The sequence below is a fragment of the Wyeomyia smithii genome, chromosome 2 (genome assembly GCF_029784165.1).
Source record: "Wyeomyia smithii strain HCP4-BCI-WySm-NY-G18 chromosome 2, ASM2978416v1, whole genome shotgun sequence".
NCBI lineage: Eukaryota > Metazoa > Arthropoda > Insecta > Diptera > Culicidae > Wyeomyia > Wyeomyia smithii.
In genome coordinates this window covers 249813433-249830385 of record NC_073695.1, presented here as the reverse complement: position 1 = coordinate 249830385, position 16953 = coordinate 249813433, and the positions used below count along the sequence as shown (strand labels likewise).

General features: G+C 39.0%; 1 protein-coding gene across 1 annotated transcript in view; it reads left to right on the top strand.

Moving 5' to 3' along the window:
* LOC129725397 (autophagy protein 5) overlaps positions 1-12795 on the top strand; it is a 48159-nt gene extending 35364 nt beyond the window's left edge. Inside the window, exon 7 of the mRNA XM_055681184.1 lies at positions 12181-12795. Coding sequence (XP_055537159.1) covers positions 12181-12293 — 113 coding nt within the window. The 3' untranslated portion in view covers positions 12294-12795. The remainder of the gene's footprint in view (positions 1-12180) is intronic.
* Positions 12796-16953: the final 4158 nt, after the last annotated feature.

The window sequence follows — 16953 nt, the reverse complement described above, 5'->3', positions numbered from 1 at the left end:
TGGTCATATTCTTCCCAAAAACCTCCCCAGCTGGTCTCGAGGTACGATGCTGGCCTAACAAGCCATTCGTCGTAGGTTCGAGTCTTGACTCGGGAGAGACTGTTAGTGTCAGTAGTATCGTAGCGCTAGCCCCGCAATTGTCCTGTACACTTAACGGTTGGCTGCGAATTCTGTGTATTGTAAACAAGGGGTCAAGTTCCTAATCGGAATGCAGCACCAAGGCTTTGCTTTTGCTTCCCAAAAACCAGAGCTGCTATTTCAACCATTTTAAAGACCTTGTCAGGTACAAATGTTTTCAAGGAATCACATAAATCGATTATGTAATTTGACTACAGATAGTTGTGCAACCATCCAGTTGATTTTGAGGTCGAACAAGCCGCATGTATGTAGTAAGAATTGTGGCTGGGAGGAAACGTTAGAGTTTTTCTTTTCCATCCGTACAATGTTTGAACATATAGGGCGAACAAATGCCAGAAAAATGTTTTCATTGCGGTCAAGTTTTATAACATATTTCTGAATTTCAGGTTTCTTCAAGAATAAACGTATAACGATGATGTATTATGACGCTAGTGATCATTCCAAATTATAAAACCTAAAAGCATCTATTTTATAGACAATTCAAATTTTAGTTAGCAATTTCCAACAAACAAATTGTTTGTGAATTGTGTCCCGTTGTCCGAAACTAATGATTTCGGGTTATCAAAACGAGCAAACGTCTCACGAAACGTTTCCATGGTTGCAGTGATGCAAGCCTGTTGCTGGATAATCGCGTATTTTTAAATTATTAACTAAAGGGTCGTATCTGAGACATGCCAGGAGGATAATTGGCTTAACAGCCGCACACACAAAAATAATTCCCAAAATTCATGTTTTTATCCGATTGTCATTATATTTTAAGGGCTGGTGCTTCGGTGTGTTTGGGGTGCATTCGCACTAAATCGACATTACACTAAGGTCTTTTTTACGAGGGAGATACGTTCCAAATTGTATGGACCCACGTAAAATAAGGCTTTTTGAATTGCAAATATCACGAAGAAAATCCTCTTAAAATGTTAGAAGCTCGTTTGAATATGATAATGGTCAAACTAGAGACCAAAATCCAATATTTTAAATTTTGAGTATTTACACAAAAAATTGTGAATATTTTCGAAAACTGATATATGAACATTCGCAGCCTAAAACGAAAAACGGGATGGATCCTAAACATACAGTATTGAAAACACGAAGATGATTTTCAAACGAAAATATAAAATTATTAGTTTGACCAGCGCAGAATCCTAATTTAAATCCTTTAAAAATTCTATGGAAGATTGGGAAAGTCTAGGTAGCGAAGCATCATCCAAAAAATAAAACAGACTTATGGAACGTCGTACAGGCAGCGTGAAATGCTAGTCCAGCTTCTATTCGTGAAAACCTGGTGGTAAACATACCACGAAGATTAAATATGGTTTTACAAAACACAGGACAAGCCACAAAATATTGAAAGTGAGTTTTGTAGCGTAAAATATCACTTTGCTAACGATATGTTTTGTATGTATACAGGTCGGACTCGATTATCCGGAACATCAAAAAAATTTTCATTCCGGATAATCGAGTTTTCCGGATAATCGAATCACACAAAAAATACTGAAATTTTGCAAATCACGAACATAAAATAAATATTTCTTTTCTTTATTTTACTTGTATTATGCAGTGGCGTAACCAGAAGTTACTTCTGAGACGAAAGGGGGTAAAATCTTAAGAAGCAAAAAAAAAAAATTAATTGGACATTGATTATTTTCACTTAATTCGAACATGTCCAACACATGCCGGAAGTGACAAATTTGCCAGAAGCGATGGTCAAGACAAAATTTCGGAATAAAAATTGTAAACGGACACCAAAAAATGAAATTCCGGATAATCGAGTCTAAAATTCCGGATAATCGAGTTTCCGGATAATCGAGTCTCCGGATTATCGGGTCCAACCTGTATTTCAATAGTGTATTTATTTTTTTCGCCAATTTAAAAACAATAACTCACGCAAAAAAAAAATCGGAATCACCGACAAAGAAATTTCTCCAGTTATTTCATCGTTCCTCTTTTAAAAAGAGTGTCTGCAGGTCGCAATGACGTAACATAACATCATACAACAATTAAAATTACTGCGCAAATATGAAAAATTATCCAACACTGCAAGTGAATTTATTATTTTCTTCATGACTGTATCTCCACTCATAAATTGAAATGATTGCATCCAACGGAACAGAGTCACCAACTTTTTGGTTCTGATAAGGACAGTGTGTCAGTACCAGAACATGACAAAGTCATTTTCAATTGACAATTATAAAATCATGGTGACACTATGACCCGGCGCTTTCAATTAAAAATCATTTCTTACATTTTCAAACACTTTGTGTATCGAATGAAAACTACTCGGATGCTCTTGCATTGATTTTGACAGCCGAAGGGCTTGAAAAGAGAAGATATGATTTTTAATTGAAAGTGAAGATTAACAGTGTCATTATCATCTGAAGATCGTCAATTGAAAATGACAATGAGCGTTGACGGAGACAGAGGAATTCCATAAAGTACTTCATGCATATAGAAGGAACCAGTTTCACAACCCGAAGTGGTTACCAGGGTGGCAATGCTTGTATGAAAAAAAAAATTTATTATCGAATTTCAAAAACCGACCATGTACATTTTGTTCATTGGCTCAAAGAATGATCTGTGCAAAATTTCAGCTCAATCGGACATGATTCAGGTGTACCTCGAAGCGCTCAAAGTTGTGATGTTTCGACCTTCGAAAAACTACTAAGGGGGGGAGTACAGGAAATAGGAAAAATCGAAATTTTTTTTTCGATGCCAAATGTCTTAGAAATGCATAAAACGTCGAGATCCCCCCCTCTTAGTAGTTTTTTGAAGGTGGAAAAAACACAACTTTGAGCGCTTTGAGGCACCCCTAGATTATGTCCGATTGAGCTGAAATTTCGCACAGATTACACTGTGCTACAGTGATTTAGAACTTCTAATGGGACTGGGTGTAGGTTGTAGGTCTTATTGAGTGTAACATTCGGTCATACTAGAAATTTTCCAAACACCCCTAAAATCTGAAGTTATGGTCAAAATAGGGTTTTTAGACTTCACTGCATAATTTTTTTTTAACTTAGTTGTTATTTGACCGGTTTTAAATTTTTTTGAGAAAGATAGTACATATACACTGAAACTTTGAAAGTATATTCAATGACGAATCAAACAAAAGTGGTTTTGTCGGATTCGGTGAATATTTGGTTTAGTTGTATATTTTCCAGGAAAACCAGAATTTTGGCCTCTATCGCACAATTATTTCACGGTGCTACAAATGGTAAAAAAGCAAGAACTTTTAATGTGACCTAGTGTAAGTTATAGCTCTAGTCAAATATAACTTGTGCGCATACTTGAAGTTTTTCCAATACCCTTAAAATTAAGTTATGGTCAAAACCCAGTTCTTAAACCTTAGCTCACATTTTTGTATTTAACTCGGTTATTTTTCAACTGAATTTTTATATTTTGGCCGTTTTAAAAAAGCGAAAAATATGACTTTCAATACAAGTAAATATGTCTATAGAGTTTACCCATATGTGATGAATAGTCTTAAATTAAATATTATATATATTTATGTATTTTGAAAGTCATATTTTTCGCCTTTCCGGAACGGCGAAAATATAGAAAATCAGTTGAAAAATAACTGAGTTAAAAATAAAAAATGTGAGCTAGAATCTAAGAACTGGGTTTTAACCATAACTTAAAATTTTAGGGGTATATTTTTTACATATTGGTTGTCTTAAAAAATATGTAACTAAGCCAAATATCCACCCATTTTCACAAAACCATTTTTGTTTGATTCGTCATTGAATATAATTTTAAAGCTTTAGTGTATTTGTAGTATCTTTCTCATGAAAATCGGTGGCAAATTTTAAGTTAAGTTGAAAAATTGCGCGAAAAAATCTAAAAAATAAGATTCAAACTGAAATAACTCTACATGTTCTAGTGATAATAGTACAAACTTGTATATATTTTGAAAGCTCTGTTTATCCCCTTTCCAAAACTGCTAAAATATAGAAAATCGGCCTAGAAATGACTGAGTTGAAAAATACTGTCTGCGCTGAAGGCCAAAAAACCGCATTTATTTCAGATTTCAGGGGTGTTTGAAAATTTCTAGTATGAGCGAATGTTACACTCAACAAGACCTACAACCTACACTGGGTCATTTCAGAAGTTCTTGCATTTTTTTATTTGTAGTACAGTGTTATTTTTTTGGCCCAATGCACAGTGGTTCGAATTGTATGGCAAGGGCGGTCATAAATCATTTTTTTACAGTATTGCTCTTGAAAACTACTGAAATCGACAGAATTAGGAGTTTTTAGACTATAACAAACTTTTCTGGGACTGCCATCATCCAACTTGTTTAAATTTTCTGCCAATTGCCATTATTATGCATGCATAATATGGTGTTGATCGAAAATAGGGAAATGTTTGACCATTGAATTTCAAAATACGGCAGCTTTCAAATGTTTTGCTTTCTCGAAAAAAATCCCTATGCAAAATTCAAGCACAATCTGGTTTCGTTAGGTGAACCCTCAAAGCGATTAAAGTTCGATTTTTCGTCTTTTACGTTATTCTTCTGGAATAACTTAAAAAAATTATATTTCCTCAGGAAACTCCCGTATTCCAACACAAAATATCAAAATTCGAATATAGACAAATGTTTAAGAACAAACTTGTAACTTTGAGCTGAATGTACCACAACTCTTCTAAGAAACTATGTAAAAAGTATGAAATTCTAACCAAAAAGTAACCATCTTTAGCCGCCTGTCATCGACTAAGATGCAAATATCTGCAGCTGGAACCTTTAACAAATCTTTTTTATGTCCCAAATCTTTCGTTTGGTGGTAATTTGGTGATAGTATCTCGCGCGGAACACATTTAAAAGTTTACATGAATTTAAGTATTAGTGGTGCTCTTTGACTTTATGACCACGTTCCCTCTTGCGACTAATTAGGATTACAGTTTAGTACATACCTATCCAAACAACACCGCAATAGCAAAACAAACCTGTTTTCTGAAGGCTCATGATGAAAATAAACATATGAAGCAATTGAATTTGTTCTACAGCGGATATGTACACAACGTAAAAAAACACGTCTGTTTAAGTTGATTTTGCAAGTGTCAAACACTTCCCCTTATCTCGTGCTCAAAGGTAAACTGTTCATAAAATAGGCCAACAAAAACAGCTATTCTGCATTCTCAGGTCTATAACCGACCCATTTAATCAATAATAGCCAGGAAACAAAAAATTTTTTTTTCTATTTTTGGCCTATGGGCGAACCACTGTGCAATGTCACCCTATTGCTTACGCAGCGCCAGTGATCAGCGAAAAAAAAATCCGATGTATTGATCGGCACTTGCGTGACGTATTTTTTGGATGCTATCACCGTTCTAACTGCATTGCTAATTTTTCAACCGATAGCTGTGAGCATGAAGGAAATCCGTTCTAAACTGACTGAGATTAACGCACTTGAAAGTGGACAAATTTCATGATGTTCTCGATGTTTTTGGATTTTCTAATTGTATTTTACCGTGAGACGTAATTCTACGTCAAAACAAAATCTTTTTTCGTTTAAATGTTTAAAAGTTCGATATTGAAGCCCCTCTCCTACTACTTTTCGACGCTTCTTTTGCCTTCAGCTGTCACCATACGCCATTTCTGTTTCCACTGTACGTTTGTAGTTTCGCTTTTAGGTAATTGGTGCAATCTAAAAAGCAAAGCCTTGGTGCTACATTCCGATTCGGAACTCGACCGCTGCTCTGGCATCCTCGTCAACAGCACACATCCAGCGCGTGCGAGGTCTGCCTCGAAGTCGTCGGCCTTTATCCGGTTTCCTGCTAAATATTATCGCTAATCCGCCATCCGTGCTACATGGCCAGCCCACTGTAACCTGCCGTGTTTCATCAGCTTGACATTATCAGCGCCTGCGCCACACCCCATTCTCTAGTTTGCCTCTGAGTATTGATCGCAGGATTCTACATTCGAAGACCCCAAGCACTCGTCGATATCAGGGCGGGGCGAAGTTTTTTGGGTCAGCTAATGAAAATCTAAAATCGGAACAGGGTATGAAACCTTGTTTGATTTCAAAGGCTTAATAATTAAATTTAGCTTCAAAACCTTGTTGAAATGCAAATGTCGACTAATTTTGTTTAGCTGAGCTTAATGCTTTCCTTAGCACGGTAGACAGAATATTATACCAAATATGAGAATCTCTTTTCGGTTAAAAAAATCGTTTTGCTAGCGGACAGCGCGACGGACGGTCACATCTTAATGCCAGCGGTAGCAGTATTCCAATCCTGTCAGTGTCGGCAAGTACTTGGTGGGCTATATAACAGTGTGCTTTCTGCTCAATCATAATTTTACTAGCAGACGGTGCTACGAACGGTCACATTTAGCTGCAATTCCCGATTCACGTATCCGATTTCTGTCTGTCCTTCGCAGAACAACCGAATGAATGATTGAAGATTAATTATTTTTCTCTGCAGCTGGCCCCCTTCCCTCTATATATCATATCCGTAGAGCGCCACCGGGAAGATCAAAGTCCTATAGAGCGCAAAATTTGTACGGATCTGTAGGCTACGGGACCTAAGCTGGCTACGCAATCCGTAATAAGCCCTATTCGCCGCCGCAATCCGCCTCTTCACCTCGCGGCTCATCTCGTTGTCACATGTCACGAGAGTACCAAGATAAACAAATTCGTCGACCGCTTCGAATGTATCCCCATCAGGGTTGATATTTGTTGACACTCTTGAGTGAAAGTGAAAAAAAGCATTCGTAAACGTTATTTTTTTACAATCCTTTCAGAGTTCTCCCTTCCCGCTTTTTGCATGGAAGTGAACTGTCAAAACACCTCATTATATTTCATGCGATGAAAGCAAGACAACAAAATCAGTTTATCAGTTAACGAAGATTGTCAAGGCATCGGTCAGTGTCAGTGGAAAAGTGCTTCGGTGAGGTTCATTTTGGTTGAGTGGACTGTTTGTTTTTCTTTTTCGCTTTGAAGTGAAGATCATTTGGTTGGATTCGTCGTCGAATTTTATTCCGTAACCGTGAACGATGCGCGCGATCTATTTCATCTGAGTATAACAGCACGTTACTAGGACGAAAATCTAGTGTATCTGAAAGAGTGCTGCGATCATTGGAAGTGAAAATTGAAAATGATTGGCTGTTATTTTCGAAGAATTTTGCTGGGGAAAATGACTTTCATCAGCACTGATCCCCATCCATCTCCACCGCAGTACCAACACCCGCAGAACTACCACGCTCTCTGCCAGCCACCATGCACTTCGTTTTGGCAGTGTTAATGGTGAGTCCAATTCTCGCAGCTTCCCTTTTGAGAGCCGTAAAGGCCTTCTCAACTGCTCTACGGTTAACACCAATTATGTCGTCCGCGAAGCCCAGAAGCATGTAAGACTTAGTGATGATGGTGCCGCTCCTCTGCACACCTGCCCTTCGTATTGCACCTTCCAAAGCTATGTTGAACAGCAAGTTCGAGAGCCCGTCACTTTGCTTCTGACCATCTAACGTCACAAACGCGTCCGAAAATTCGCCCACTGTTCTGACGCATGATGTGAAACCGTCAAGCGTCGCATGTAACAGTTTAACTAGTTTTGTTGGGAAACCATGTTCCAGCATTATTTGCTAAAGCTCGTTGCGTTTCACTGTGTCATACGCCGCCTTGAAGTTAACAAACAGATGATATGTCTGCAAGTTGTGTTCTCGAAACTTGTCGAGAATCTGTCTCAAGGTAAACATCTGGTCCGTTGTAGATCGCCCCATTCGAAAACCGCATTGGTATGTTCCAACAAAGGCTTCCTGCAACGGCCTCAGTCGCTGGAACAGGATACGGGAGAGAATTTTGTAAGCGGGAAGTCTTATACGAACGAAACACAAATGGAACAATATTTGGCATGTGAATGTTTTTAGGGGTAACAAATATGTCCATCATAGTTTGGCACCTATCCCACTTCTGGAAGGGAGGGCTCTTATACAAATCGAACACACATTTCTATGGTGGTTTGACATTCCTCCGTACTTGGGAAGGGGAGGGAGGTCTTCCATGCAAATTAAACAGATATTTCAACCAGGTTTTCCGAAAAACAGCCAAAAATGATCGGGTCGTTATACAAAAACCAAAACTCGACTCCAGACGCCATTTTTAAATTTGAGATGGAAACTTCCGGTTTCTAATGTGGGTGTTTCCGAAATCAGAATGTCGCCCAGAGACCAGAAAATGTCTCCAAATGCCATTTTGAAATCAGAGATGGCGATTTCCGGTTTCTGGAATCAGCGAGAGTTGCCCAAATACCGTGAATTCTAAGATGGCAACTTCCGGTGTCTGGCAAACAGCCGCAAAAAAAAAAACAAATACCATTCAATATGAATATTTCTGGAACCAGAATGACGCCCAGAGGTCAGGAACTGATTTCACGTGCCTTTTTGAAGTCCAAGATGCCGACTTCCGGTTTCTGAGAAACAGCCTAAAGTGAATAAATACCACCCAATATGAGTATCTCCGGAACCAGAATGATTCAAGGAGCTAAAAATTGACCTCTGACACCATTTTGAATTGTAAGATGGCAACTTCTGGGAAACAGCCGAAAATGACCGAACAACTTCTTAATATGGATATTTCCGTAATCGAGATGATGCATAGAAGCCAAGCTTTGACCCTGGACATCATTTTGAATTTAAAGATGATCACTTTGAGCTTCTGGAAAATAATCAAAATAACTGAATACCACCCCTGAATACAGATTGATGCCAGAAAAACAGCGGAAAATGACCGTATAGCACCCAATATGGATATTTTCAGAACCCATTGTCATTTCGATTTAATCATATCCTATGGCCGATTCGTCGTGCATTTCCGGACTATAAACAAATCGCAAGAAATCAATGAATTTGGAATGTTTAAAAATTTTTATTTAAACACAAAAATGGGCGGGGCGAAGTTTGCCGGGTCAGCTAGTAGCCAATAACGTAGTAGCGCACTAGGGTGATATGTTTTACAGGCTTGTGCTTCAACGTTCAAATCAAACAATCCAACGAGTTAATGTCCGGATTGCGAGGGGTCACAAATATTTCGGCAAAAACTTCATGTTTTCCATCAGTCGTCGCACAGAGGAGTACCTAGAACAAAAAGCTGGCCAAAATAATGAAAAAGTTTGTTTTTGAGCTTTTTGGTGCCGCTATATTTTTTTCTGCAGCTTAAACAAATGATCCACAAAAGGCCATCATTCGATTAAGGTTTAACGGTATTTACATATGCTGTGAGCGCTGCAAACATTGACAAATTTTCAAGCATTTTTTTGAGTATAGAACCATTTATAGTTTATAACTTGTGTCAGGCGTCAAAAAATGACAGTTGATCAATATTTTGCAGCAAATGAGCTCTTCATGTTCAATGCTTATAAACCAGTCGGTAGAAATTCCACAATTTTTTAGGTATAACTGCTCTTAAGAAGTTTTCGAAATCAGTGATTTCTAGGTATTTTCGAGTGTTTTCAATATTAAAATAGTTATCAAATCTCGCGGAATCCGATCATATAATCTTCGAGGGGTTGGAAGTTCAGATCATCGCGAACACATTCTTGCTATTATCTTATCCGGAAACGTCCGGATTAACATTTGCGGCCCGTTTAAAAAACGTTGTTTTTGACAAATTTTCACGTAAAAATGTTCACGAGTACACGGGAAATGAAGAAAATAAAATACCTGTTGGATCCCTGTCTCATCCTCCAAACAAAGTTTCAGCTCAACAATGATTGAATGAGATTAGTTTCGTGAATGAGTTTTAATCAAACATTTGGTTGAGTGTGTGTTGTTTGGAGTTACTCGAGCCAGCCATAACAGGTCAATGTGTTTTCACAATTATAGAAAGCAAGCGTTTGACTGTGCTTTGAGTTAGTTTCATACAGTTTATAAACAATCAGCGATATTGAAGTTGAATAGCCGGCGCTGGTATTGCCTAATATAAAGATTAAGGTCACCAGTTTTTACACATTGAGGATAAATGTTAATCCCAAGCATCATCCATTCGTTCTCTGTGTAATTACTGCTGATCTGGCAATAACGGAGTAGCAACCGCGGGCGGTCAATCATCCTCATGCTCATGCTCGTGCTCAATCAGCGATAATGAAGTTGAATATTCAAAATAAAATGCAGAATTACTAGTTCATTTTACTTATTTTACATCTGATTATTCTGAAATCATTAATTTTCCCTTCTCACTCAAATATTACTCAAAATATTGCTAAATAGCAACGAGAATAATTTTGGCCAGGTTTTCACTCGAGTTACTCCTCTGTGCGTCGTTGGGTCTAATTTGACGTATGACATGGCACTCTATCCTGTTGTAGAACAACGTATTGATAACACTGGTCGACAAAATGAAATAAGTGCATTCTAAAAGCTCAAAACAAAATAAAACGAAAGATCGTAGCTATTCAACCATTCCATTCCTATGAATTTTGGTGCCCCTAGCCATTACCGTTTTTTCAGAGACTGCAGTGCTGTGTTGGTGGAAAAAATCAATGTTGAGCCGTTCGTCAGACATTCAATCAGTTTGGGGTGAATAACTTTTTCTACAAATATTGTACTGCCGCTCATAGCAAGTCCGTCCCATTTGCGTTTTGGTGCTGACGAGAAAACAGCAATTGAAAATCGTAACGCTTTGGGTGAAATTTGGCACTCAAATGCTTTTTTAATCAAGACCATCAACAGAATTAAGTACTGCAATGACAATCTAACACTTTTACATCATAAAACTTGTATAAACACCGAAATTTGACTAAAATTTGTTGAAAATCATAAGCTGGGACTCACATGCGATTACTTTTACGGTACGTAGCCAGAATGATAGCAAGTCAGTCCCATAGCCGGCTACGACCGGTGATGAAAAACAAACTACTGCAAATCAATGGCGGTGCTATAGCTTGCGTTTGGAATGAATCCATCGCTGGTCAATTCATAAATGACCTTCTCTCGTGCCTTATTAAACAAGTTTTTTGTGAGAAGCATAACATAATGTACCAACTGCGCCGCTCAGAATAAAATTAGATTTTGTTTTTACATTTGATACTACTGATAAATTCGAAATCAGTGTAGGTAACTTATTCTAAATTTTCCTGAGAGCGGTCACACGTTCGTGACGGCGGACAGCTTCGACGTAGCAGTGGAAGCAAATATGAAAGAACAAATATAGCTTAGGAAAATGTTTGCTCCGTTAAAAAACAGTAAGTAGCGTACCGAAGTATTTGATATGACTGACAAATTCTTCAAAACGAAATTCACGACAATAATCTTACAATTCTGGCCCACGTCTTTACATAAAATACGGATAAAATACGAAAAGTAGTATTTACTCAAGAATTCTTTAACTAACAATACAGTGACACACCTGAAGCGTTCATTGTCAACAACCAACAGCTGAAAAAAGCTACTGGTGGAAACTTTGTCTTGAAGAAAACATTGTACTATCAGCTAGAGCCACACGATGTAGAACGTGTAAAATTCAATCAAACCTCCTATCGAATATCACTTGGTACATCCAATTCTAAACCTGAAGACCATAAGTTGTGGTAAATATCACATTTTTCATAATCATAATTGGCTGTGGGGTTATATTGGGAAGATTTTTGCAATGGGACCGACTTGCGATCACTTTTGCTATGGGACAAACCGACTTGCTATTTTTTTCATAGTTCCTCAGAACGAAGTATTCAAAAATATTTGTTCTATCGAAAGTAGACATAAAAAGACAAAGACATAAAATTAATTCCATAAATAAACTCAAAATTGACAAAAATGCAATTGGGACGGACTTGCCATGAGCGGCAGTGTAGCGCCTTACGATCTTCAGGAAACTTTTCCCAGGAAAATTTCCTACAAATATCATGTATCGATATATTTTTAGGAGCCAACTGGACATCTCTGGAGAATAATTTTCGAAAAAGTAGATTTTCCCATATAAAATCGTATGGAATTACCTAAATTTGGGCGCGAAAATTGAACTAAAAAGTTACACAACATTTATTTTTTGTCCCACCCTCATGTCCAGTGACGGTAGATACTAGATACTAACTTTTTTCTTTGGTTTGTTTTCATTCCAGTGGAAGCACGGACCCACGGTGTCACCGTTCCGGAAAATACTCCCCTGCAGTGGCTTTCGGAACATCTCAGCTATCCGGATAATTTTCTGCATCTCTGCCTCATCATCGCTTAGTCCAGTCGCTCGCTTTTCCTTGACGGTGCCAGAACTGTGACTGCGACACGGAGCGGGTAAGTCTCAGGAATCGAACACTCGACAACGAGAAGGAACTTTGTTTTTCGGAGTTCTTCAAAAAATTGACAACCATTTCGAGAGCAGGCAGTCGCTTCACACCGTTCTCGGCTACGAATCGTTCTTGTACCGAGGGCGAACATTTCTACAGCACAGCATAGACTTTTCCTGTTGGACATTGCATCATGTATTTGTATATGTATTTGTAGTCATAGTTGGGACTCGCAGTGGACATTTAATCTGTAAGCATAAAATAAAATACTATAAAAGTCATCTAAATTATGGCTTGCTTGCTCGGTGCTGATCGCATACTCTCGCCTCTCGCCGCGTTATGTTTTTTTCTGTTGTGATAGACTACGAAACAAAAAGAAAGATAAAGAAGCAACCGAAATGAGTAATAAAGCGGAGACCATCACATGGCATCAAAAACTGACCATCTGTGAAAGCTTCTGATTGTCGCTTGGAACGAATGAAAAAGAAACCAGTCCTGGAGATTACAATCTTGAGATTCGGGCCCACCTACGAGCAGCGAAACGGAAGCGGACGGCTGGGATTATATGAGGTTTAATTGATTTTAATCTTAATACACAAAATCTGTAGCCTCAGAAGACGTTTCCAGTCTCTGCTCGGTAAGGCCCCGTTTTGAACTTTTGCTATCTAGATCGATTTTAATGATCTATTTATGGGCCAACAAAAGTGGATTTTCTGATTAATAATGGAGCGTGATATAAACATAGAAAAGTTCAATTTTTATACAGATGGTTTATGGTTTATTTAGATATTAAAAACAACAATTTGAATTTGAATTTGAAAATTAACGCGTCAATTACCGAGTCCTTTCATTTCACACCTGCAAAACGATCAGGACGTCCGCCAAAGACTAGTTGCCAGGGTTTCCAGATTGACAAGATTAACATGAGAACAAGGTGGAACAAAATCGTAGTAGTCTATGATGTCCAAAAATGATTTTGGAGTGAGTTTGAAGGTGAATTAGAAAAAAAAAAATTTTTTTTCAACTAACTTGCTTTTATCACTTCCTATGCAGGTACTATACAATAATGCCTTGGAACTCAATAGCTTTGTCCGGCGTTGGAGAACCTAAATCAATTGACGAAATAATGGCAAAAGAGATATATTAAAAGAGTGTCATGAGAAAGAGGGTATATATTTTGCATTATTTTTTATTGTTTTCACCAATATTTCATCCGAATCACTGAAAAGCCTTAGGTTTACTGGGGGAAATAAACTTTTTCCACATGAATAACGCGCCACACCCAAAACCAGGCCTTTCCGGTGATTCTCCGAATTTTGCGTGTATCAATTGCTCAGTTCAATCCTTTCGGTGTGTGGCATAATGAAACAACCGCTGAACAACATGTGATTTATAGGAATTTCAGCCCGCTAATAAATTGTCTATGATAAGACTGTTAAAAATGTTTACGATCGGTCGTAAATAACGCGACAGGTATCTTTCTGGTATTTGCGGGTTCCGATGATGGCGGGGCAGCGCTAATTAGCATAACTTTCGAATGACGCTGGGCTTATTTCTGAAGTGCTCTTACGAAAGCTCTGCGCGTCTCTGCAAGCCATTAGATAAAAACATCGTGTACGATCATCATTTGTACAGCTTAGCGCCAACCTGCTGAAAAGTGGCGAAGAAGTGGAAAAAATCGAATCAACCCATGTCCCGCTCGGACGTCGAGCGAGCGAGCGAGCGTGTCAACAGCAGCGGGAGTCATTAAATATTGGTCTTTATTGCCAATCGCCGCGTTTCGGACGGATTAGTATCCCTACCGAGAGGCCAAACCGTGTGCGGCGACGACAATGGAGGGGTTTCACGGTTCCACGCAAAATTCTCCATAGATGAGGCTACACTCTCTCAGATTTCATTGGAACAAATTGATTATTTCAAAGCAGCACTCTCAACTTAGGTTCAGTTCTCCTCCATTCTTATTGGGATCACTTTATCGCATAACAAACAACTATAGTTTTTTTTTTCACTAACCAGGGAAGGAAACATGATAGAAAAAAAATCTTTAGGTGGACTAAGCGGTTTAGCAGAAGTGATCTATTTGCAATAATCCGATCATTAGTTCAGGCGGTGTTCCGGAGCAGCACCCGATGTCGTAATGTCAAATATTGAATTTTGTATCCAACACGTATGAGAGCATTCTGGTTTCACTGTGTCTAGTGGTCTTTGTTGTACAGAACCCCTAACCATTAATACCACTAATTGCTAGTAGTGCTAAGAAGCATTCTGACCCTACTGTTGAGCACTAGTGCAGGTGTGCTACTCGCGGCCCTACCACGGCGTCCCTGATCTGGAATCCTCCATTTATCTCCGTATCGCTTAATAAACTACCGTGGCGGTGGTTGCGACGATGGCGGTGGCGGCAAGCGTTTAGCAGCTTTTAAATCAACGCCTAATGACAACGTGCTGGTTGTGCCGTTTGTCAACCGGGGCGAATTTACGACCCATAATCACGACACTACGACGGGACGCGCCGGTCAACGTCAAATGGTTCGCCGAAGTTAACGATCTATTTTCATGCTTATATGTTCGAAATAAAAAGTCGGTGGAAAAAAAGCTGAAGCGGTTTGACCACGCGGGAAGGTGAGTTGATACATCGTAGGGTTGTGTATCATGATCAGACCAGTCCGAAGAAGTGTAATGGACCATTTTTTACAGGCAAGATTCACAATAAATGCAATACGATATTAACAAGCATCATTTAACAGTTTTTCTCAGTTACGTCAAAAGTTCATTTTTAATAACTTTGAATGTCTGATTTTTGAGATATTACAAAAGAACTGTTTTTGTGAACAAGCAAAATCCAAAATCTGCTTGTTCTGCCGCGCTTTAGCTCTATGTGAAATTTTAGTAAAAAGTAAAGCCTTGATGCTACATTCCGATTCGGAACTCGACCTTCTGTTTTGTTATACATAATCTTCGCCGTCCATCGTTTAGTGTACAGGATGATTCCAGGGCTAAGCACTACGATCCTGCTGACACTAACAGTCCTCTCGAGCCAAGAAAGTTCAAATCAGCAGACTGAAGTTAGCCCAAATAACATAAAAAAGATCGCAGCAGTAATTGAGAAAAAAAAACTAGTGACTTTTCGTTGGCAAAAAAAAAACAAAGTAGTCGAGTTCGTGAAAATTAACTTCAAAAGATCTCCGATTAAACCCGGCTCCTTCGTGGGCTTGGTCGCGGCTGCAAATGCACATATGCTGTGTTGCCTTTTCCGGTGGTGGTGGTGCGGTGATTCAGTCGATCGTCGGGTTTCATGTCGGCGGTCGGTCGGTCGTTCCGAGTCAGGCCAGACTTCTTGACGCTGCTGGCGGGGTCTACTTCTTACCCATATGCGGCAGTTTTCCTCTTCTTCGGTTTCCCTTCACTACTGTTTACATGTTATGCTTTCGATGCACTGCTCGTTCTTATTAAAACTCGGTATGTCGTTCTGTTTTATCATCGTGTGTCGTTTCGTTTACTCGTTTTTTTCCGCCTTCTGCCCAGTGACTCTTTCTCATATTTATTTACACTCCAGCTCGGTGTATGTTTGTATGTTGTCCCGCGCTGCACTACTGCACTGCATCCAGCGCGCACAGCGCACCGTGCTGTAATAAATGCGAAAGAAGCTTAACCTCTGCGCCGTTTAATCCCTTCATCCATCGCCCCCCACGTACCCAGTGTAAACCTTTCCCAAATATGGCTTGTTTGTGCTTCCCCGGAGTTGCCCGCTGGGTCCTCCAAATTACACGGCTGAGATATTATTAGAATTTTCTGGTTAACATTTCTTCTTACTGCTGGAGCTGCTTCTTTTTTCGTCACATATTTAGCTCGCAAGTTGTTTTGATCAGTCTTCCTCAACGACGACGACGACGACGATGATGACGACAACGATGTCGACGATGGTAACACGCAGTCTGGGTCGGTCAGGAAAATCTTACCGTGGACCACCAGTGATTTTGATTTGATGCCCGCAATACCTTCGCACCTTCTTCTCCACCTTCTGGTTGAAAATCGTCCTCCCCAAGCTAGACAGGGCGGCGGTTTGAATTCAGCCCACTCGCGAACAGTCATCTCTCGGTTGATTCGAATGATTAAGCGGAGGATGCTGCCGATGGTGAAGGAAGTGTAGGGTGATGGCTCATGATTGGCACATGTCGCGTTTTCATCGTTGATATCACATGTGGACAAAAGAATTATAGGTGAATCTATCGCAATGATGTATTGTTTGGGTTTACGAAATGTTCGAAGTCAATTTATTTTAATAAATTATTTTCTTCGAATCTAAAAATTTGTACGATTACACCTGTTCACTGTTGAGACAGTACGCTTGACTCATAACCACTGAAGACAATCTATTGTATTTACTTTACAAATCTAACAGTCGATGTACAATGTTTTACTTGCCTTAATCCATTAAGATTTTCGCTCGCATAAATAAAACATTCGGGTGGAATTATTTCAAAATGATGTTCTTCTGGAGATTTTTCCCTTTCTTGGCGATTTTAGATAAAATATATAATAATATTATCTCTCTATCAATACTTTCAATCATTTTTAGTTGATAACTACCAGGCGATAGAGAAGCTGTGA